Genomic DNA, 24,103 nt, shown 5'->3' with positions numbered 1-24,103 from the left:
GTTTGCAGCGTCTCAGTCCAACATGGGTCGAAAATGTCGTCATGTTTCTCGACTCCTCGTCTCGACTCCTTGTCTATGGAGATTGCATGGCTGTGTGCTTGATTAATTATATATACCTGTCAGTAATTGGTGTGGCTGAAATAGCCGAATCCACTAATTAGATGGGGTGTCTGTATACTTTTGGGCATGTAGTGTATATGTGGCTGCTCGCCTCAGGAGTTAAAGCTAATTTGGTTATCCATCATCAGGCGGTCTTAATCGCCGGTGACGCAACAATACTTATTGACAAGACATTCAAGCTTTTCATTTTTAATTATTTAATAAAAATGTGTAAAAAAAAATTCCACTTTAAGGCCAAAAAAAATATATTGCTGGTCTCTGGTCAGACCAAAGTTCCAGAAATGATGTGGCAATGCGGTTTTTTTTTTCTTTTTTGAAAAGCAGGGATTGCACATATAGAGGTTTTTTTTGTGTCCTCATGCCTTGCGGTCCTCCTCATCTGCTGTGGCGCCGTCCAGAGAGAAATTAAAGACAGCCAATGGGACTTGTAGGCCTTTTTTTTGGTAAATAATGAACACAAGCTAAAGTTATTTTAAAATGTATTTATTCTGAAAATCATTAAGTTCTTCAAGCATATTATAGACTGCCATTTCGTTCTCGAGATCGCCTCGCCATACCGTCAAACATTCCAATGCGACGATCGCGTCAACACTGCACATGCGCAAGTGGTCTAACAGGCCGATGGTCTCCCACGATCTCTTCTCCCAGTCCACCATATTATCACAGACACTTACAACTTCATGACAGACGAGATAGGATCCAGGCCTAACTAACGAGACCACCCGCAGCTCTTTCGGCCTTCTGTTTGCTTCACACGAACCCGACAAAGAACGTCTTCGTTTCAACAAATGACAATATCCAGCCGACAGAGGCCTTGCATCGAGTGAGCGTCGTCCATGGCAACCGGTTCCGGCCGCCATCTTGGGTGGCATAAACAACATGGCGGGAAAGCTGTCGTTTGATCAGACGGACCTGTCAGTTTACGCCCGTAGCTTGCCCGTTGAGGCGTTTTAGCGGTATTGCAAGAAACTGAGGCTGTGTCATCTGCCTGTGGACCCGTGTGGACCCACAAGTACACCACACACACTCCACAAGTACACCACACGTATGCCACACACACTCCACACGTACACCACAAGTACGCCACACGTACGCCATACGCACTCCACATGTACGTAACCAAATGCCTAATCCTGCTTTTCGCTTCGCGAGCGAAGGTAACAACCTCATGAGCCATATTCTCACCTGAGAGCTGCATTCAAGGCAGCCATTAATTCGTTTTAGCGTTGTGTCGTCCGGAAAACGGTAGAATGACAAGCCCGATCCCTTATGAAATCGGGCTGTACATCCGACAGCACAACAACTCTTTACCATCGGGTAGGGGGCAATTTATATGTGAAACGAGTTTCAAATTGCCGCCATTACGTATGGTGGCAGAAGCAATGTTTTGCCACCCAAGCGGTCACGTGACTAAGACGATGTCGTCACATGCAACTTCCCGATTGGATTTATGACGTCAGGGCACACAAAACTACTCATATCTTTGGAACGGCTGATTGGATTTGGACAAACTAAACGCAGTCTTGTAGGGGAGAACCGTGCGCGAACGTCGATACAAAATTAGAAAAAAAATTGTTGATGCGCAGGGTCAAAATCGATGCGCGCGCTAACCAGAACCCGGAAATATATTTTTCTCGGCCTAACATTGATGTGGTATGATGTGAAGATCAGTGACGAAGAAAAATCTCAATTTAATCCATTTTAAATTGAGGCTGCAACAGAATCTTTTTTTTGGAAAAGGTCAAGAGGTGTGAATACTTTGTGAAGGTAATGTACCTATATCGTGTAAATATTTTGTTTGATTTCATTCCTTAGCTACATAATTTCAGGGTTAAGTATAATATATATATAAATATATATATTGTAGCGGTTGCCGCTGAACATACACAATCGCCTTACACCTGCCGAGGACGCAACCACGGCGCGATCGCTGTGCCGGGCTCGCCCAGACCGCCCGGAGACGCTCAGTCTCGCCTTTCCGGGGCATGCCCGGACTCGCCTTTCCCGGGCTCGCCCGGCCCGTCCGGCGACACCCAGTCTCGCCGTTCCCGGGCATGTCCAGGCACGCCCGGCCCGTCCGGCGACACCCAGTCTCGCCGTTCCCGGGCATGTCCAGACTCGCCCAGGTCTCCCGGACACGCCCAGTCGCGCCTTTTAAGGGCAAACGCTCCGGCATGAGATATTCGAGTGCTTGTATATAATGCTGCCCGATAAACGGGCTTTTCAGAGTACCCGAGTTGATTTGATGCAATAAAGAAACTCGGACGAATTCCAGCTTTTTGTCACGTCCATTCTTTCGATTCGAGTTGGAGCACAGCTCCTTCATTGGTGACCTACCGACATGGACACGGCAGTTGCCCTCAAACTGCATACCTTCTGGGAGGCTCACGCGGCGGGTTGGTTTGCCCAGGCGGACTCCCAGTTCGCCCTGCGAGGCATCACCGCCGACGACACCCGCTTCCATCATGTGGTAGCAGCACTCGACTCAGCCACCGCGGCCCGCGCCTTCAGCCTCCTCCAGCACCCGCCAGCCGATGACAAGTACAGCACGATCAAGAAGCTCCTCCTCGACGCTTTCGCCCTCTCATCGACGGAACGCGCACGGCACCTGCTCTACCTGCCCAAGCTCGGCGACACGCGCCCGTCCGAGCGAATGGATTACATGCTCTCGTTGCTCGGGGAGCACGCCCCGGATTTTCTTTTTCAAGAGCTGTTCCTCCGTCAGCTGCCTAGCCAGGTACGCCTCGCGCTGGCAAGCACGCAGATCACGGATCCCCGCGCCCTCGCCAGGGAAGCTGACAAGATCTCCTCGGCAGGCCAACGCATCGGGGCAGCGACCTGGAGCCCGCCGCCGTCCGAAGCAATGCCCATGGCACCCGGCACGGTCGGCGGCCGAACTGCCGGCGCGATTGGCGGCCGCTACGGCGTGCCGTCCGCATCCATCACGACGACCGGGGCCTACACCTGACCAGGCGTGGTGTTACTACCATGCCAGGATCGGACAAAAGGCCCGGACATGCCGACCCCCGTGCACTTTCGGCAAGTCGGGAAACGGCCGGGCCGGCGTTCATTACCAGCCATGAGCGCCGGCCACACGGGCAACTTACTTTTTATCAGGGACAAAGCGTCCGGACGGCGCTTCCTGTGTGACACCGGCGCCCAACTGAGCGTCATACCCACCTCCGATCAGGACAGGCAGTCCGTGGTTTGCGGCCCCTCCTTGGTGGCGGCCAACGGATCGGCCATCCGCACCTTCGGCCCGCGCAATGTCACCGTCTGCTTCGGCAGCCAGCGCTTTCATTGGACTTTTGTGACTGCAAGCATGCCCATGGCTCTGCTGGGCGCCGACTTCCTCTGCGCACACGGGCTGCTGGTTGACGTCAAACGGCGTCGCCTCGTCAACGCCGAGACCTTCAGCTCCCTGGCATGCACGTTGAGCAGCTCCACGCCGACCGAGCTAGCATGCGCCCTCCCGGCGGTGAGCGAGTTTGCTCGCCTGCTTGCGGAGTTCCCGGCCCTCACGCGGCCGACGTTTTCGGCCGTCGCGGTACGACATGGTATCGAGCACCACATACCAACCACGGGCCCGCCGGTCTACGCCAGAGCCCGCCGCCTCGACCCAGCCAAGCTCGCCGTGGCCAAAGCCGAGTTCGACGCTTTGGAACACCTCGGCATCGTGCGGCGCTCCGATAGCGCGTGGGCTTCACCACTACACATCGTACCAAAGCCGGGGGGCGGCTGGCGCCCATGTGGCGACTACCGCCGCCTTAACGACGTTACCATCCTCGACAGGTATCCGATCCCGCACATTCAAGACTTCTCCGCCCGTTTGGCAGGACGGGTCATTTTTTCGAAGATCGATTTGATACGGGGATACCACCAGGTACCTGTCAGGCCGGCCGACGTCCCAAAAACGGCCGTCATCACGCCGTTCGGCTTATTCGAATTCCTTCGAATGCCATTTGGCCTCAAGAACGCGGCTCAGGCGTTCCAGCGCTTGATGGACGGCGTGCTGCACGACCTGCCGTTCCTCTTCGTCTACCTGGACGACATCCTCGTCGCCAGCGCGTCCCGGGCCGAGCACCTCCTCCACCTCCGAACACTGTTCGGGCGCCTCAGCGAGCACGGCCTAATCGTCAACCCGGCCAAATGCCACTTCGGCACGACGGCAGTTGATTTTTTGGGCCACCACATCACCAAGAACGGGGCCGTGCCGCTGCCTACCAAGGTTGAGGCCATCACCGCGTTTCCGCGTCCCCGCTCCATCAAGGCCCTGCAGGAATTCCTCGGAATTGTGAATTTCGATCACCGCTTCGTGCCCCGCACTGCTCAGCTCATGCGGCCCCTCTACGAAGCCCTCCGGGGCAAGCCGGCCAAACACGACGTCGTCTGGTCCGCAGCCATGGACGCGGCATTTAGAAGCTCAAAGCGGGCCCTCGCCCTCACCACGGATGCCTCCGACTACGCGGTGGGCACCGTACATGAGCAATGGGTGAACGGGGTTTGTCAGCCACTCGCTTTTTTCAGCCGGCAACTCCGGCCGAACAAGCTCAAATATAGCACGTTTGACCGCGAGCTCCTCGGTCTACACCTGGCCGTTCGCCATTTCCGCCACCTCCTGGAGGGCCGACCCTTCACGGCTTTCGTCGACCACAAGCCGTTGGTTTACGCAATGGCCAAAGTCACGGAGCCGTGGTCGGCCCGCCAGCAGCGCCACCTCTCCGCCGTGTCGGAGTTTACCACGGACATCCGGCACGTCGCTGGCAAAGACAATGCCGTGGCCGACTGTCTTTCTCGGGCCAGCGCGAACGCGGTCCACCTCGGCGTGGACTTCGCGCTTATGGCGGCTGACCAGACCACCGACACCACGGTGCAAGCCCTCCGGGCGGCGGACACGGGCCTCCGCCTGGCCGACGTCCCCTTCGCGGACACTGTCCTGCTCTGCGACGTCTCCCAAGGCCAGCCTCGCCCCATCGTGCCCGTTACTTGGCAAAGCCGCATCTTCGCGTCCCTCCACGGCCTTTCCCACCCGGGCCGCAAAGCTTCCCAGAAGCTGGTGTCGGCGCGATTCGTCTGGCACGGCCTTCGACAGGATGTCCGCGATTGGACCAGCACCTGCACGGCCTGCCAACAGGCCAAGGTCCACCAACACACCCAGGCCCCGCTGGCACCTTTCACCGTGCCCAAACGGCGTTTCGACCACGTCAACGTGGACCTGGTGGGCCCCCTCCCCCCATTACGGGGTTTCACAAACCTGCTCACCATGGTGGACAGGACCACCAGGTGGCCGGAGGCCGTTCCCCTCGTCTCCACCACCACCGCCGACATGGCGCAGGCTTTCATCGCCACCTGGGTCGCCCGTTTCGGCGCACCGGCGGACATCTCTTCGGACCGCGGGCCGCAGTTCACCTCCGAGCTGTGGGGCGAGGTTGCCCGCAACCTGGGGGTCAGGCTCCACCGTACCACGGCCTACCATCCCCAAGCCAACGGGTTGTGCGAGCGGTTCCACCGTTCCATGAAGGCCGCGCTCGTGGCCGGCCTTCAGGACGGCGGCTGGACCGACCGGCTACCGTGGGTCCTTTTGGGCCTCCGCACGGCCCCCAAGGAGGACCTCCGGGCGTCCACCGCCGAGCTGGTCTACGGCCAGCCGCTACGCGTCCTGGGCGAATTCGTGCCCGACGCTACCAGTCCCTGGTCCGCAGCTCGCCAGCGCTTGGACCTCCAGGAGACCGCCCGATGGTTTGCCCCCGTGCCAACGTCCCACCACGGTGACCCCCAGGCCTACGTCCCCCCAGCGCTTCGCACAGCGGAGTACGTTTTTGTGCGTCATGACGCACACTGGGGGCCACTCAGGCCGCCGTATGACGGACCCTTCTGGGTCCTGCGACGGGACGACAAGTCCTTCGTCATCGACGTCGGCGGCAGGTCGGAACGGATTTCGGTGGACCGCCTCAAGCCGGCGCACGTGGACATCGACCAACCACCTCGGTTGGCCCTTCCTCCGCGGCGAGGCCACCCCCCGTCCACGGTGCCTCCTGCTCGACCACCCACCCCCACACCGGACCCCCCCCCCACGACCCTCCAGGGGTCGCTTCGGCCGGGTCATCAGGACCCCCCCTTAAATTGACCCTGCCGGTGCAAGTCGTTTCTGGGGGGGCGTGTGTAGCGGTTGCCGCTGAACATACACAATCGCCTTACACCTGCCGAGGACGCAACCACGAAGCGATCGCTGTGCCGGGCTCGCCCAGACCGCCCGGAGACGCTCAGTCTCGCCTTTCCCGGGCATGCCCGGACTCGCCTTTCCCGGGCTCGCCCGGCCCGTCCGGCGACACCCAGTCTCGCCGTTCCCGGGCATGTCCAGGCACGCCCGGCCCATCCGGCGACACCCAGTCTCGCCGTTCCCGGGCATGTCCAGACTCGCCCAGGTCTCCCGGACACGCCCAGTCGCGCCTTTTAAGGGCAAACGCTCCGGCATGAGATATTCGAGTGCTTGTATATAATGCTGCCCGATAAACGGGCTTTTCAGAGTACCCTGAACCCTGTTTCCTGAACCTGAACCCAGGGGAACCCTGTTTGTTCCCCCTCCATCCCCTCCCTCACCTCAAACGGCTTAACGGCTGACTCCGCACGTGAAAAAGCTGAATGCCTCAACTCTGTGTTTGCCTGTAAATCTTGTGTCCCAAACCCATCCCTCTCTGTACCCACCGTACCCAGTCGTACCCAGCTGCTCCTGGACTCTGTGTCCTTTCCTCCTGACAAGGTGGAAAAGTTTCTGTCAACCCTCGACTCTGATTCTGCAACTGGTCATGACGGCATCAGCCCACAGGTCCTAAAATCATGTGCTTCCGCTCTTTCACTCCCTCTTTCTGTTCTCTTTACCCTCTCTTTTGCTCAAGGTCATCTGCCATCTGCTTGGAAATCAGCCAACATCACCGCTTTGCACAAAAAAGGTGCAAAAACAGATCCCAGCAACTACAGACCAATCAGCCTTCTCCCAATTATCAGCAAAGTCATGGAATCCATCATTGCTTCAGATATGAAATCTTTCCTCTTCTCCAATGGCTTGATCTCTGATCATCAGTTTGGTTTCAGACCTGGTCACTCTACTCTGGACATGCTGCTTCTGCTTTCTCAACAATGGATGGAGGTCCTCAACGCCAAACAGGAAATTAGAGCCGTCTCCCTTGACCTTTAACGTGCCTTCGATACGGTCTGGCACCCTGCTCTACTCACCAAACTCTCCTCCTTTGGTATCCATGGAAATCTCCACGCATGGCTGGCGGACTTCCTCTCTGGTCGTAGTCAATGTGTGGCCCTGAATGGGTTTCTCTCATCTCCTCTTCCTGTTCAGGCTGGAGTTCCCCAAGGTAGTGTTCTGGGCCCTGTGCTTTTTCTGGTCTTCATCAATGATCTCTCTGACTCTCTTGAAAATCCTCTCTATCTCTTTGCTGACGACTCTACTCTCTCTCGCTCCATTCCTCATCCCTCAGATCGGCAGTCTGCAGCCTCCTCACTCTCTGCAGACCTGGACAAAATCACAGACTGGGCAAACAAATGGAACATGTCTTTCAATCCTGATAAATCTCACACTCTTACGATGTCTCTCCGAAAAGACCGACTGGAAAACCCTCCCATCCACTTTCTGAATAATCCTCTCCAAGAAGTTCTGTCACTCAAGCTTTTGGGTCTCACTATTTGCCATGACCTTTCCTGGGAAAACCACATTTCAAATCTGGCCTCCAAAGCCAGTCGCCGACTGGGCATCCTCCGTCGTGCGGTCCTTCCTTGGCACACCTAAGCTCCTCACCACATACAAGGCTTTCATCCGCAGCTCTATGGAATACTGCTCTCCCCTCTGGTCTGGTGCTCCTGCCTCACACCTAGCCCGTCTTCATGCTGTTGAAACCAAAGCGTTCAGAATCATTGGAATCTCCCGCGATGAAGCTAACTCCAAGGGCCTTTCACTCACTCACCGCAGGCAGGTTGGTGGTCTTTCCGTCTTCTACCGACTCCTCTCTGGCCTTGCCCCCCCAGCCCTCTCTGGGCTCTGTCCCCCAAATATTCCTACAGGTCGCACAAGATCTGCCTGCATCCCTCTTATGGTTAAACTGCCAAAATCAAGACTTTCTGCTCACCTTCACTCCTTCATTCCTCTTTTCTCCCGCATCTGGAACAAACTCCCTCACTCTCTTCAATCCCACTCCACCCTCCAGGTCTTTAAAACAGCTGTTCACCACCATCTCTTATCCTCCCCCATCCAAAACCTTGATCTTTTCTACCCCCGCTAATTTCGGTCCCCTTGTGTTTTATACCTCTCCCCCCCCCCCCCCTCCCCCTCCCCTTCCCACGCCTCCTGCCCCCAAGCCCTCTCCCTCCCACACTTCTCCCTGCTCTCAAATGTTGTGGTTGTGTGCTTCCCCTTCTCTCCCCATCTTGTCTTCCGCTCCCTCTTTTTGTATATTTTGTTTGTCTGGTTGATTTGTTTGTGAAATAAATGTTAGCTCTTTCACGAGCCTCGATTCAGTATACAAAAAAACAACAAAAACAAACAAACAAAAAAAAACCCGAGTTGATTTGATACAATAAAGAAACTCGGACGAATTCCAGCTTTTTGTCGCGTCCATTCTTTCGATTCGAGTTGGAGCACAGCTCCTTCAATATATATATACATTGTGGTCAACAATTTCACCAACAACATATACATATATATATACAGTGCCTATATAAAGTCTACACTCCCTTATCTTATCACTTATCCAACCAAAAACACTTATCAAGATATTCTATTTTTGCATTTTTAATCAATTTTCTGAAATTTGTAGAATTTGTTTTTCGCTTGGAAGTTGTGGGTTACGATGTGTAAATAAAGGTTGAAAAATTCCGATTGAATGCATTTTAATTCCAGGCTATAAGGCAATAAAAGGTGAAAATTTTGAAAAGGCGGCATAGACTTTCTGTCGGCACTGTTTATGCTTGCAGTGTAGATTAAGTATTAAAAAATGTTTTCAAGTATTTTGACCTGGTATAGAGTACGATGGTGCAAAGACAATTTCTAAAGTTCGCTGTGTGAGAAGAAAAAAGGAATATGGGTAAGCAGATCATCATCCAGCAGTCACAACAAATGCAATTTAAATTTGCATGAGTATATTCATTGAAATTATAAGCGATTATTAAATTACTACACAGCTCACATCGTCTGAATTTATAGACTCGCATTTTTTAAGCTGTGAAGCCACTTTAGCTATGTCCTTATGTCCGTCAAAAATTAAGACGAAAAACCTTTCTAACCCACCGTGTTAAATTCTAAAGGTTACGAAAGTGTAATTCTAGGTTCCAAGGGGTAATTATAGAGGGTTCTAAAGGGTAATTATAAAGAGTAATTCGAAAGGGTTCTAGAGGGTTCTAAAAGGTAATTATAAAGAGTTCTAAATGGTAATTTTAATGGCTTCCAAAGGGCAATTCTAAAGGGTTATAAAGGGTAATTCTAAAGGGTAATTCTTATGGGTTACAAAGGGTATTTCTAAAGAGTATTTCCATCGGGTAATTCTTAAGGGTAGTTTCAAAGGGTAATTCTAAAGGGTATTTCTATAGGGCAATTCCAAAGGGTCATTCTAAAGGGTACGTACTTCTTATGAGTTCTTAAGAGCAATTCTAATGGTTTCTAAAGGGTATTTCTAAAGGGTATTTCCAAAGGGTAATTCTAATGGGTATTTCCAAAGGGTAATTCTAAAGGGTAATTCTGAAGGCTAATTCGAAAGGGTAATTCTAATGGTTTGTAAAGGGTATTTCTAAAGGGTATTTCCAAAGGGTAATTCCAAAGGGTAATTCTGGAGGGTTCTAAATTGTAATTCTAGAGGGTTATAAAAGGATAACTAGAACGCCACTCAGTAGAGCGCATACTCCCGCCGTGGGTCAAGTTGAAATAGTACGATTTCACAAAAGTTTGAGGGAGTAGTTCAGTGACAACACAAGACAGACACTGCACAGATATATATTTAGAATATATAGAAGATAATGTTAAAAAAAACAAGGCAATTTCACTTACATTTTCGGATTCAGCGCTCAATTCTATATGTGAGTGTATTTTGAGGCATGTGTGACTTCAAAATAAAATTGTAAGCCTTGAAAAACGTTCGTTTCATTCCAAATACAACATGTAAAACTGGCCCAAACGTGAAAACAAAACTCGCTCATTTTAAGTCGTACAGGCTAATGCGACCACTCGTTCTTCTGGGAAGAATCCCATGCACATGCTGGTCACACTTATAAGTCACCTAAGTCTTTATAAGTTCATCAAATACTGACACCGCGATTGACATTCGCTGAGGTAAATGTTGATCTCTTCTGAGGTAAAAAAAACAAAAAAATAAAAAAACAGTTTTAAAGCATTATACGTATCAAACGATACATTTTATGAAACGGGGAGACCGAATACACACTTTGGTGGTTTTAAAATGACAGAATATCTTTATTAGAAAGAAAAAAAAGAACCTTGAAGACGACGCTGCTAACAAAATACACCGCTCTGACGTATAACCACGAGTTTAAACTACATTTACAACAAATATGAAAACTATTTTCATATCACAATGTTAAATATAGAATATATAGAAGATAATGTTAAAAAAAAATGAGCCCTATCTTCCAATGGTAAACAATCCTTCAAAAATTCCTGGATCCGGAATAATATCCTGAGCTTCACCAAAAACTAATCAATTCTTCCTTAGCCCAAGGGCAATCATCCCACCAACTTTCATCCAAACCCGTTCAAAACTTTTCCAGATATCTTCCAGATATCTTTTCCAGATATTCACAAACACACGAACACACACACACGGACACGATCGGATGCATTACTCCCTGGCGGGAGTAATTATAAATTTAGAGGGTTATAAAAGGATAAAAACAATACCTGTCAAAGGCCGGATGAGCTCCCTCTGGGAGCCAACGGCCATCCAGTAAAGCCACGGTCCCATAGAGCCTGCATTGGTATACGATGGGCTACGATGGCCCAAGCCTACGATGGCCCACGATCACTCTGAACTAGTCGGCATGAACTGATGATGATGAAGTGATGGCTGGGGTTTATATACCCCCAAAGTAGCTACCCCCAAAGTAGCTACGAGGACGCACCAAGACGCAGGATGATCCTGCGTCCTCGCAGGATTGTCGTACGTTGTCATACGATGGTCTACGATTGTAGGATCGTGGACCATCATAGACCATCTTTTGAACATTTCAAAAGATGATTTTCCAACCTACGATGGCCACAAAATCGTACGTCGATGCAGGATCGGCTCCACGATGCTCCACGATGCTACCATCGTAGACCATCGTATACCAACGCAGGCTCTATGGGACCATGGCTTTCGGAGATGGTGTCTCCAAAAAAACACTCATCCGGTTGGACCGGTTCCTTAGGTAGTAGGTTGAAGGCAGCATCCGTTCAGAGTGGTACTACCGTTCGGACTTAGGAGCGTTAAAGTGGTGCCCGGAACCATCTTACACTCTCCATGTCAGGATTGCTGAATTTTCTTTCTGTGTCACTCAAACTATAGCTACCAGGCTAGCTTTAATCTCTCTCTCTTGCAATCAAACATCATACACTTTTCTTACTCATTTTCACTCCTCACCTTTACATTCTCTCTTTACTTCTCTTTCCTCTTATTTCCTCACATTGCCCAACTAAATATTAAAAAGTCTGAAAAGTTAATGGCCCCTTGTTCCCGGCATTATGGGGTGCGAAGAATCTCCGGTGACCTGTCTGTCTCTGCTACCAACGAGAGGGGGGGGGGGGGGGGGGCTCAGGCAGTAGTAGTATCGGTCCCTCCCAAGACCCTTGCCTGTTGAATGAACGTGACACTTTTTCAATTCATTTCACCAACATTTGTGGTCTTTCTTCAAATCTTTCCTCTGTTGAATATAATCTTGCAAGTTACTCCCCCAACATATTGCTTCTCTCAGAGACCCAATTGTCACACGACGTTCTTCTTAACTCCTTTGACATTTCAAACTACAACCTTCACTCACGATTCTGCTTCAAAGGAGGAGTGTGTGTCTACTCCAACATCAACACGCCTGCTGTACGCCTTGTGGACCTCAAATCTCCAAACTTTGATGTCATCTGGATTAAGATTTGTCTCCCGACCATCACTGTTTTTCTCTGTTTCACTTACTGCTCTCCCGACTCTACAAACTTCACAGCTTTCTTTGACTATCTTAATTCCTGCCATGAGACCATGACATCCGAACACTCTCAAGCAGAATTCCTCTATTTAGGAGACTTCAATGTACACCACAGGGAGTGGTTGAAATCATCCCACACGGATGTTGGGGGAGTTGAAGCTCTTACATTTTCCATTCTCAATGATTTGGAACAAATTATCACCCACCCTACCCATATTCCATATCTTCATGACCACTCGTCCAATACTTCGGATTTGTTCTTTACCTCTAATCCGTTGTGTTACAACTACACAATCTCACCTCCAATTGGTTCTTCTGACCACAATCGTGTGAACGTCACTTTACGTACCACCACTCCTTCGGCAACTGTTCCGACTAAACGCCAGTATTGGCATTTCAATAGCGCTGACTGGACTGGTTTACAAAACTTCTTTTCTGACTTTCCCTGGAAAGACTACTGCCTCTCCTCGGCCGATGCCTCTATCTCTGCTGAACGTATAGCTGAGGTTATTGTTGCAGGAATGGAGGCTTATATCCCCGTCTCTTTCAGGTTTACCTCTGCTACCAACTCTTGGTTCAATAATTCCTGCTCTGCTGCCATTCGTGCAGGAGATGCGGCATATCGGACATGGAAAAACTCTTCTTCCTCTGACTCACATTCAGCCTTCATATCTGCTAGAAACCATTGCAAACATGTTATTCGTGAGGTGAAACATTCCTTTATCCAAAAGAAATGTGACAACCTCTCATCTTCTTCCACTAATAGATCTTTCTGGTCATTAGCCAAAAGTATCTCCAACAACTTCTGTCGCTCTACCTTTCCTTCACTGTTCCGTTCTGATGGTACTATAGCTGTTTCTTCGACTGACAAAGCAACTCTTTTTGGTTCTCATTTCTCCTCTAATTCCACTCTGGATGACTCCAACATTCCATCTCCCTCTGATTCACCCCTTACCAATCCTATGCCCCTCCCTATAATCTCTTTCCATGCAGTCAAAAAAGTACTCCTCTCTCTGGACACAAGCAAGGCATACGGACAAGATGGCATTCCTCCTTGTGTCTTGAAGGAGTGTGCTTCAGAACTTGCACCCGGGCTTGCTCGTTTGTTTCGTTTTTGTTTAAAAACCCAAACTTTTCTTCTTTCCTGGAAACATGCCTTAGTGCAGCCTATTTTAAAGAAGGGTGATCGTTCAAACCCTTCCAACTACCGTCCTATTGCTCTAACTTCTACTATTTCCAAAGTCTTTGAATGTCTTCTCAATAACCATTTCCTCAAGCATCTTGAATCCCACAGTCTTCTATCTGACCATCAATATGGCTTTCGCAAGGCAAGATCTACCGGTGATATCCTTTCTTACATTACGAATGTCTGGGCCTCTTCTCTGAGAGATTTTGGGGAATCCTTTGTTGTAGGCCTTGATATCTCAAAAGCTTTGACAGAGTTTGGCATCAGGGTCTGATATCCAAGCTTCCCACTTTCGGCTTTCCTCCTTCACTCTGCTCTCTCATATCGAGCTTTCTCTCTGACCGCTCTATCTCTGTAATTGTCCATGGCTCAACATCTCCCTCCTTCCCTATCAACAGCGGTGTTCCTCAGGGTTCTGTTCTGTCTCCAACACTCTTCCTTCTTTTTATCAATGACCTTCTTTCTTCTACAAATAACCAAATGCACTCATATACTGATGACTCAACATTGCATTCCTCCATGTTTTCCCCATCTGCCCCATCGTCCCTCAATTGATCTACATCTCGTTTCATCACAGACACCTCTTTAAATTCAGATTTGGACAAGATTTCCCAGTGGGGCAAATGTAACCAGGTTAAGTTTAATGCTTCTAAAACTCAATTTCTTCCCATATCTCTCTCCAAAACTCCTCTCATCTCTCCAATCTCCTTTGAAAGTTCCACAATTAAACCATGTGATACAATAAACCTACGAGGTATTACCCTAACTTCAAATCTATCCTGGAATCCACACATTACACAAATAGCTAAATCTTCCTCGAAGAAACTGGGAGTCCTGTTCAGATGTCGAAGATTCTTCTCCTCTCAACCGATGCTTCAACAATATCAAGGATTGATTCGTCCTTGTATAGAGTACTGCTCTCACATCTGGGGAGGTTCTAGCGCCACATACTTGCTGGACAGAATTGAATTAAAAGTAATTTGACTTATCAACTCTCCCAATCTGATCTCAAAACTTGACCCGCTCAAATTACGTCACAAAGTTGGCTCTCTTTCTTTTTTTACAGATATTACTTCGGTTTTTGCTCCCAAGAACTTGCTGCTTGTGTGCCTCCACCATTAGCGAGACCACGGATTACTCGACAAGCCACGACATCTCATGATTATTGTGTGGCCATTGGCAACTCAAGGGTGGGCCGTTATGATGTTTGTTTCTTCCCCTCCACTGCCAAACTCTGGAACTCTTCACCTTCACATGTCTTTCCTAACACTTATGATCTTCGCCTTTTCAAAAAGCAGATTCTCTGCTTTCTCAAAAACTCTTAGACGATTCTCTCCTTCTTTACTTTTCTCTATCAATGCAGCTCTTTTATTTGGCCTGGCCTCGTTGAGGACGACATAGTCTGTGCCTGGAGCCTTCTACATAACAAAAAAAAGAGTAATTCTAAAGTGTAATTATAATGGGTTCTAAAGGGTATTTCCAAAGTGTAATTCTAGAGAGTTCTAAAGGGTATTTCTAGAGGGTTATAAAAGGGTAATTATGAAGAGTAATTATAAAGGGTAATTCTAGAGAGTTCTAAAGGGTATTTCTAGAGGGTTATAAAAGGGTAATTATGAAGAGTAATTATAAAGGGTAATTCTAGAGAGTTCTAAAGGGTATTTCTAGAGGGTTATAAAAGGGTAATTATGAAGAGTAATTATAAAGGGTAATTCTAGAGAGTTCTAAAGGGTATTTCCAAAGTGTAATTCTAGAGAGTTCTAAAGGATAATTCTAGAGGGTTATAAAAGGGTAATTATGAAGAGTAATTATAAAGGGTAATTCTAATGGGTTTTGTTTATTTCTCGGCTTTACCTGTTTCATATTAAAAATAGCAAACTAAAAAAATTTTTTTTTTCATTTGACGACTCTTGCATGTCATTAAAAATATAAATGAGCAATGAAATAATCATGTAAGGTGGAGGGACAAAGTGGATAAAGTTTTGAAATAAAACATGATAGATTGATGAGGAATTCCAAAACTAATATGTATTCGAGAAATAGTTATGAGACCTGACCTGTGACAAGTTCACGTGTTTCAGCGTCCCCGCTTTTCCGTAGAAGGCGAGCCAGGGCTGGCACTCCGGCGCATCCCTTGATGGCCAGTTTGTTGGCATCGTTGACACGACCGTAGACGAGGTTTCGAAGTGCACCACATGCACAGCGCTGAACCTCACTTGCACGGTGGTCCATCAAATCCACAAGCAGAGGAATCCCCCCCAGTTTTCGCACCTGGACAGGAAAGGACAATTGACTGTGTTAATAGTAGGACTAGGATGCCAAGTTAGTGTACTTGACTAATATTAGTTTCTTATTCTTTTTTTCTTCCTCTTCTTTTTTTTTTTTTTTTTTTTTGTATACAAGATCGAGGCTCGTGAAAGAGCGAACATTAATCACACAGAAAGACAAACAGACACATAAAACAAATAACATCGGGAGCGGTAGACAAGATGGGGAGAGAGGGGGAAGGACACAAACACAACATTTGAGAGCAGGGACCGAGAGACATGGAGACATCGAGAGATCTGTGGGAGGGAGAGGGCTTTGGGGGGGAGGCATGTGAAGGGGGGGAGGCATGTGAAGGGGGGGAGGCATGTGAAGGGGGGGGGGGTGGGAGAGGTATAAACATATGGACACTGCCAATCTGATCTACATCTTGTAGCTTCTTGTAGTCTTGTAGTTGTAGCATCTTGTAGCATCTTGTAGTTGTAGCATCTTGTAGCATCTTGTAGTTGTTGTAGCTTCTCTTCTTCTTCTTGACATCTATCTTCTGTCTATCTATCTTCTATCTTCTATCTATCTTCTTCTATTTACCTATCTTCTTCTTCGATATTATTATTATTATTTATTATTATATATATAAAAGAAAGTTTTTGTTTGTTTGTCTGCGCAAGCTAATCTCCTGAACGGTGAAAGATAGGAGGAAACCTCCAATACAAAAAATGTCGGGAAGGGCCCCGAGAAGGTTTTAGGCTAGGTGGCGAGACCGGTCGAGGCCCACCTCGGCCGGGCCCATTTCGCAATTAAAAGCTGAGCTGAATTATAGTGGTCAATCTTCTACGGCCGCGAGTAAAAACTGAATTATGGTAGTAAATTAATTCAAAAAGAACCAAAAATGTCGGGACAGGCCCCGGGAAGGTTATAGGCAGGGTGGCGAGGCCCGTCGAGGCCGCCTGGGCCGGGCTGGGCCCATTTCTCAATTAAAAGCTGAGCTGAATTATAGTAGTCAATCGTCTACGGCCATGAGTAAAAGCTGAATTATAGTAGTAAATTCATTCCAAAAAACTAAAAAAGGAAGTGTACGAAGTTGGTAGTACGGCTTCTTCTTCTTCCTGTTCGGCGTCACACTTAACGCAGAAACGGTATGAATGCCACATTCACCCACCAGCATATAAATGAACTCCCTTCCTCTCCTGCCTCCCCCCCTTCCCCCTCCCTCCCCCTCTCCTTCCCTCCATCCCCTCCCCTCCTCCCCTCCGCCTCCCCCGCCCGGCAACGCCAGGTACTTCTGCTAGTCCTATATAATAATAAGTTTATTCTGTTTGTTTTTTGTTTCTCCGTCTGTCTATCCAAACATTTTTCTCTTAAACTACTGAACCAGGGACCATACATAAAACCTACATCATTATAAGGGTCTGAGGAGTTACAGTTGTATATTGTTTTTACCTGTGACATGTCGCAGCTCCACAAGAGCTACACATGGTTGTTGTTGTAGCTGTTGTGTTTCTCATTGGGAGTCGATTTTTGTTCAACAGCAATGATGAGAGAGTTGAGTGGACAGAGGAGGCGAAAAATATATATTTTGTGTCGCAGAGTGTGACCACAGTGCGGTCATTCTTGTTTCCATTATTAATTACGTCATGTTTTTTTTTATCATTCAGCTCACTGAACGGCTATTTTTACTGAAAAATCGCAAGATGATGGAATCTCACGAGATTGTGATTTGAAAAGTTTTTTTTTTTATGCCTCCGTCGACGAAGTCACCAGAGGCATTATATTTTTGGGTTGTCCGTCCAGTTGTCCGTCCATCTGTGCTAGCTTTTCGTTTCCGCAATAACTCGAGACTGGCTGAATGGTTCGATGTCAAACTTGGTACAGTTATGTATAATGATGTAATGATGAACTGATTCGATTTTGGGTCCACAGGTCAAAGATCAAGGTCACAGGTCATTGGGTGAAAATCTTGTTACCATAATAACTTGTGAACCAGTGATGGGATTTTGACCTGGGGCACTTGCAGGGCATTTTCCCACATATATAAATGTAACTATTTATAATCCTGTTCATTAATTTAATTGCATCACGATGCCCCCATTGGTGTTTATAATAGAGGACATGGGTTCGTCCCCCATTGGAGGAAGACCCTCACGTGTTCAGGCCGTTGGTGCTCCTATGGTCGGCAGCGAGTGCCCCGGAAGCATTGACGGAAAGAGAGTGGCAATCATATGTGTGGGAAAATTGCATGCTCGGTCAGGGTCGCCCAGATGGCTCAGATGGCAGAGCACTGGCACGGTTTTCCAGAGGACCTGGGTTTGATTCCTGGTCTGGGCATGTAATTTTCCCACATATAAAAATTAAACTATTAGTATTTCTTCTTCGACAACCATTATTACCATCCATTCTTCTTCTACTACTACTATATTACTACTACTACCATTTCTTCTCCTCCTACTACTACTACTACTACTACTACTACCACTACTCCCATTTCTTCTCCTATTACTACTACCATTTCTTCTTCTTCTACTACTACTACCATTTCTTCTCCTATTACTACTACCATTTCTTCTTCTATTACTACTACTCCCATTTCTTCTCCTATTACTACTACCATTTCTTCTTCTACTACTACTACTACCATTTATTATACTACTACTACTACCATTTCTACTACTACTACCATTTCTTCTACTACTACTACTACTACCATTTCTTCTACTACTACTACTACTACTACTACTACTACTACTACCATTTCTTCTTCTACTACTACTACTACCATTTCTTCTACTACTACTACTACTACCACTTCTTCTTCTACTACTTCTACTACTACCATTACTTCTACTACTACTACTACTACTACCATTACCTCTACTACTACCATTTCTTATACTACTACTACCATTTCTTCTACTACTACTACCACCATTTCTACTACTACTACCATTTCTTCTACTACTACTACTACCATTTCTTCTACTACTACTACTACTACTACTACCATTTCTCTACTACTACTACTACTACTACCATTTCTTCTTCTACTACTATTACTACTACCATTTCTTCTACTACTACTACTACTACTACTACTACTACTACCGTTTCTTCTTCTATTACTACTACCGTTTCTTCTTCTATTACTACTACCATTTCTTCTTCTCCTATTACTACTACCATTTCTTCTTCTCCTATTACTACTACCATTTCTTCTTCTATTACTACTACCATTTCTTCTTCTTCTACTACTACTACCATTTCTGCTACTACTACTACTACTACTACCACCATTTCTTCTTCTATTACTACTACTCCCATTTCTTCTCCTATTACTACTACCATTTCTTCTTCTACTACTACTACTACCATTTATTATACTACTACTACTACCATTTCTACTACTACTACCATTTCTTCTTCTACTACTACTACTACTACTACTACTACTACTACCATTTCTTCTACTACTACTACTACCATTTCTTCTTCTACTACTACTACTACCATTACTTCTACTACTACTACTACTACCACTTCTTCTTCTACTACTTCTACTACTACCATTACTTCTACTACTACTACTACTACTACCATTACCTCTACTACTACCATTTCTTATACTACTACTACCATTTCTTCTACTACTACTACCACCATTTCTACTACTACTACCATTTCTTCTACTACTACTACTACCATTTCTTCTACTACTACTACTACTACTACTACCATTTCTCTACTACTACTACTACTACTACTACCATTTCTTCTTCTACTACTATTACTACTACCATTTCTTCTACTACTACTACTACTACCGTTTCTTCTTCTATTACTACTACCGTTTCTTCTTCTATTACTACTACCATTTCTTCTTCTCCTATTACTACTACCATTTCTTCTTCTCCTATTACTACTACCATTTCTTCTTCTATTACTACTACTACTACCATTTCTTCTCCTATTACTACTACCATTTCTTCTTCTCCTATTACTACTACCATTTCTTCTTCTCCTATTACTACTACCATTTCTTCTTCTCCTATTACTACTACCATTTCTTCTTCTACTACTACTACTACTACCATTTCTTCTACTACTACTACTACTACTACCATTTCTTCTTCTTCTTCTTCTACTTACTACTACTACCTTTTCCCTTCTACTACTACTACTACTACTACTACTACTACCATTTCTTCTCCTATTACTACTACCATTTCTTCTTCTCCTATTACTACTACCATTTCTTCTTCTCCTATTACTACTACCATCGCTTCTTCTCCTATTACTACTACCATTTCTTCTTCTCCTATTACTACTACCATTTCTTCTTCTCCTATTACTACTACCATTGTTTCTTCTCCTATTACTACTACCATTGCTTCTTCTCCTATTACTACTACCATTTCTTCTTCTCCTATTACTACTACCATTTCTTCTTCTCCTATTACTACTACCATTTCTTCTTCTCCTATTACTACTACCATTTCTTCTTCTCCTATTACTACTACCATTTCTTCTTCTCCTATTACTACTACCATTTCTTCTGCTCCTATTACTACTACCATTTCTTCTTCTACTACTACTACTACTACCATTTCTTCTTCTACTACTACTACTACTACTACTACCATTTCTTCTCTCTCTTCTTCTACTTACTACTACTACCATTTCTTCCTCTACTACTACTACTACTACTACCATTTCTTCTCCTATTACTACTACCATTTCTTCTTCTCCTATTACTACTACCATTTCTTCTTCTCCTATTACTACTACCATTTCTTCTTCTCCTATTACTACTACCATTTCTTCTTCTCCTATTACTACTACCATTTCTTCTTCTCCTATTACTACTACCATTTCTTCTTCTCCTATTACTACTACCATTTCTTCTTCTCCTATTACTACTACCATTTCTTCTTCTCCTATTACTACTACCATTTCTTCTTCTCCTATTACTACTACCATTTCTTCTTCTACTACTACTACTACTACTACCATTTCTTCTTCTACTACTACTACTACTACCATTTCTTCTTCTACTACTACTACTACTACTACTACTACTACCATTTCTTCTTCTCTTCTTCTACTTACTACTACTACCATTGCCCTTCTCCTATTACTACTACCATTTCTTCTTCTCCTATTACTACTACCATTTCTTCTTCTACTACTACTACTACTACCATTTCTTCTTCTACTACTACAACTACAACTACTACTACAACTACTACCATTTCTTCTTCTACTACTACTACTACAACTACTACCATTTCTACTTCTACTACTACTACTACTACTACTACTACTACTACTACTACTACTACTACTACTACTACGCCACGCCACGCCATTTTGCTGCTCCTCGAGCCGTGCTATTTTCGACATTTCCTCCTCATCCTCCTCCGTTTTCGTTTGTATTTTTGGTTTATTTGGGTTATTTGAACCGAGTTGGTTCATTTTGTTACTTTACTTTGACGTCCCGTTTGAGTTATTAGCCCTTTGTGTTCGGGCCTAGCCGCGGCGTGCGGCCGCACCCGTGTGGGACTAGATTTGCCGTGCCCGATTTGTGGCGTATCACAAACTGTTTGACTTCATTGTTTTTGCTTAATGACCCTTGACTTTCTGTGCTAAATTTGCATAGTTTTGGCGATTAAGCCGATAAGTTATTTGCTCAACGCGCGTTTGATTATCCTTTTGAGCAAATCATTAGCATACCGGTCCGGACGTGCTAAAATAAGCAGAGGCTCGCGAACGAGCTCATTGATTTTTTTTTTTCCCCATTTTCATTTGACGGGAAATATACCGTTAATAGCAATCATGCCTCTGGATGGTACGTGGGCAAAAATGGCCGCTACTACCTCTGGTGCAGGTGGGAACCGCCCTGCCCACCCGTTTAAGGCGTTAACAAGGAAGCACGGGGTGAAATGCGAGTTGGGACAAATCACCCAAATAGAGGCCTATGTGAACGCACTCGCTAGTGTGGTTGATCCAGCAACGATAGTTGCAGCCTCGAAAATGTATGGACAAGCTGTGTTCTTTCTAAACTCAGAGGCTGCAGCAAACAAAGCCATTGAGAAAGGGATTAGTGTGGGAGGACTCTTTGTACAAGTCGAGCCGCTCTCAAGTCTTGGTACAAGGATAATTATATCTAATATACCTCCTTACGTGCCTGACAATGTCGTGGTGCCTTTCCTGGAACGACTGGGAGTGTTGAGATCACCCATCAAGCCTGTGTCTTTGGGCTGTCATGAGCCCTCCCTACAACATGTCTGGTCTTTTAAAAGACAAGTATCCATTGAATTGGGAAAGGATGCTGAATGTGAGGGGTCGTTTGTTATTCCTTTTGACGGAAAGAATTACAGGGTGTTTTATATGACAAACGAACCCCGTTGTTTTGTATGTAAAGCGAAGGATCACAGGAGAGCAGACTGCCCCACCATCATTAAAGAGGTTGCAGCTCCTCAACGTCCAGATCAGCCTCGAGAGGATCCCAGCGTCACTGAAGGTAACCTAAGAGAGGCGGTTGCTCCTTTGTGCTCGAGGGCAGTGGACCCTCAAGAAAGTTCTATACCAGCTTCTCATCCCAACTCTTCTGCTGCCATAAATCAATGGCAGGCAGTGGGAGCAGGGAAGGCAAAGAGAGCACAGAAGAGGAAATCAGAACCCGCAGAGGATGGGACCACGGAACACCCTGGTACAATTGAGGATGACACTGGAAGTAATGTGTCAAAGGGATTTGTAAAGCCTAGTATTCTGAAGGAGAAAAGAGTGGTAACCCAATCTGAAGAAATGGAAGAAGAAGAAGAAGAGGAAACTATTCATCAAACGACAGGATATGGAGAGTCTTCTCTCTCAGATCCACCCAAAGACAGTTTGAAGAATGAACAGGAAGGGAGACCGTCAGGTAGTAAACCCAGCACGGTAAAGACAAACAACCTAGAGGTATCTGACTTGACAGGGCCAAACGATACTGTGATGTTGGCTCCTGAGAAAATGCATCCAATAATAACAACTGCAACGAAGCTTCAAAATAAACCAGGGATTGAAACATCTACAAGAGCAGTTCTGAACCGAAGGATTAACACCGAAGTTTCAAAGGATTCTGAAGTAGCATTCATCGGTGGGACAGACAGAGAGAGGGAACCAGACACACAAGCATCAATAAAGTTGCTGGCACTGACCGACATCTCAGGTGATGTCACTTCACTCACTGTTGGCGCAGAAAGGGGAATAGTTGAGCACATCTCTATTTTACGACCCCAAAAGGTTGGATCTCCTATACCAACTGAGGAGGAGGCATCCATTCCCACAGGTGTAGCAACGTCCGCCGCATCAGAGCGAAAGGAGCGTTCCTCTGCGCCAGAAGATTATGCCAAGTCAGCCTTGAGAGACGACATGGCAGAAGACTTGACACATTGTACAAGTACACCAAAGGAGAAGGATCTTGAACCTCCAGACAGCGATGATGAGGAAAGTATTGGTGATGGTGAAGACTATCAAGGGTCACTGACTGGTTTAGAGACAGACCTACCGGCAGGACGCCATTCCTGCATTCCCAGCCAGGAGATACTCGAGTTCCTGGAACAAAGCTTGCATAGCAGGAAGAAAGTGGAAAATGCGCTGAAACGGTGGAAAGATTATGACTTGCTAGTGCATTCCTTGTATGCACTAAGGAGAGAGGGACATAAAACAAGGACTTCAGGCTCGGCCGAACAAGCCCGAGTCAGGAAGTTTCTAGCAAAGTTGTTGAGTTACGGGCCTGAATATAAATTCGTTTAGGAGGATGAATTTCACAGAAACAAAACTCTCAATACAATAATGACATCAAACTTACGAATAGGATCATTGAATGTCAATGGCTGTAAGGATGCATTCCGTGTGCACCAGGTATTGTCATTCTGTGTGAAGGAAAAACTTGAAGTAACCTTTTTGCAGGAAACCCACACGACCCCAGAGGCTACATCCCGATGGGAAAACCAATGGGAAGGCTTGGCCTTTTTCAGTCACCTAACGGACACATCTTGTGGAGTGGCTACCCTCTTTTCACCAAAGAGGAAACCTGAAATACTTGTCGTAAAGGAAGCCAGTGTGGGGCGGTTGCTACATATAAAAGCAAAGTTTGAAGAATTTGTTGTCAATTTCGTCAACATTTATGCACCTTGTGTAGGAGTTGCAAGGGGGATTTTCTTCAACCGGTTGCAGAGATTCATGCTCACCTTGCCTGGTGAAGAGTGTGTAATTCTTGGAGGAGACTTTAATTGCACTCTAAACCCCTCCCTTGATCGAATAGGTCAGGAGCCGCATAATCCCTCTGTAAGAATATTACAACAAACCATAACA

General features: G+C 46.4%; 1 protein-coding gene across 7 annotated transcripts in view; it reads right to left on the bottom strand.

Moving 5' to 3' along the window:
- LOC137429642 (catenin delta-2) overlaps positions 1–24,103 on the bottom strand; it is a 580,920-nt gene that overhangs the window by 160,612 nt on the left and 396,205 nt on the right. For all 7 annotated transcript variants that reach the window (XM_068119734.2, XM_068119735.2, XM_068119736.2 and 4 more), the window contains one exon: positions 15,547–15,760. In XM_068119734.2, coding sequence (XP_067975835.2) covers positions 15,547–15,760 — 214 coding nt within the window. The remainder of the gene's footprint in view (positions 1–15,546; positions 15,761–24,103) is intronic.

The sequence above is a fragment of the Myxine glutinosa genome, chromosome 6 (genome assembly GCF_964187855.1).
Source record: "Myxine glutinosa chromosome 6, kmMyxGlut1.1, whole genome shotgun sequence".
NCBI classification, from domain to species: Eukaryota; Metazoa; Chordata; class Myxini; order Myxiniformes; family Myxinidae; genus Myxine; species Myxine glutinosa.
Note: the sequence above shows the minus strand (reverse complement) of the source record. Positions and strands in the feature narration are given on the sequence as shown.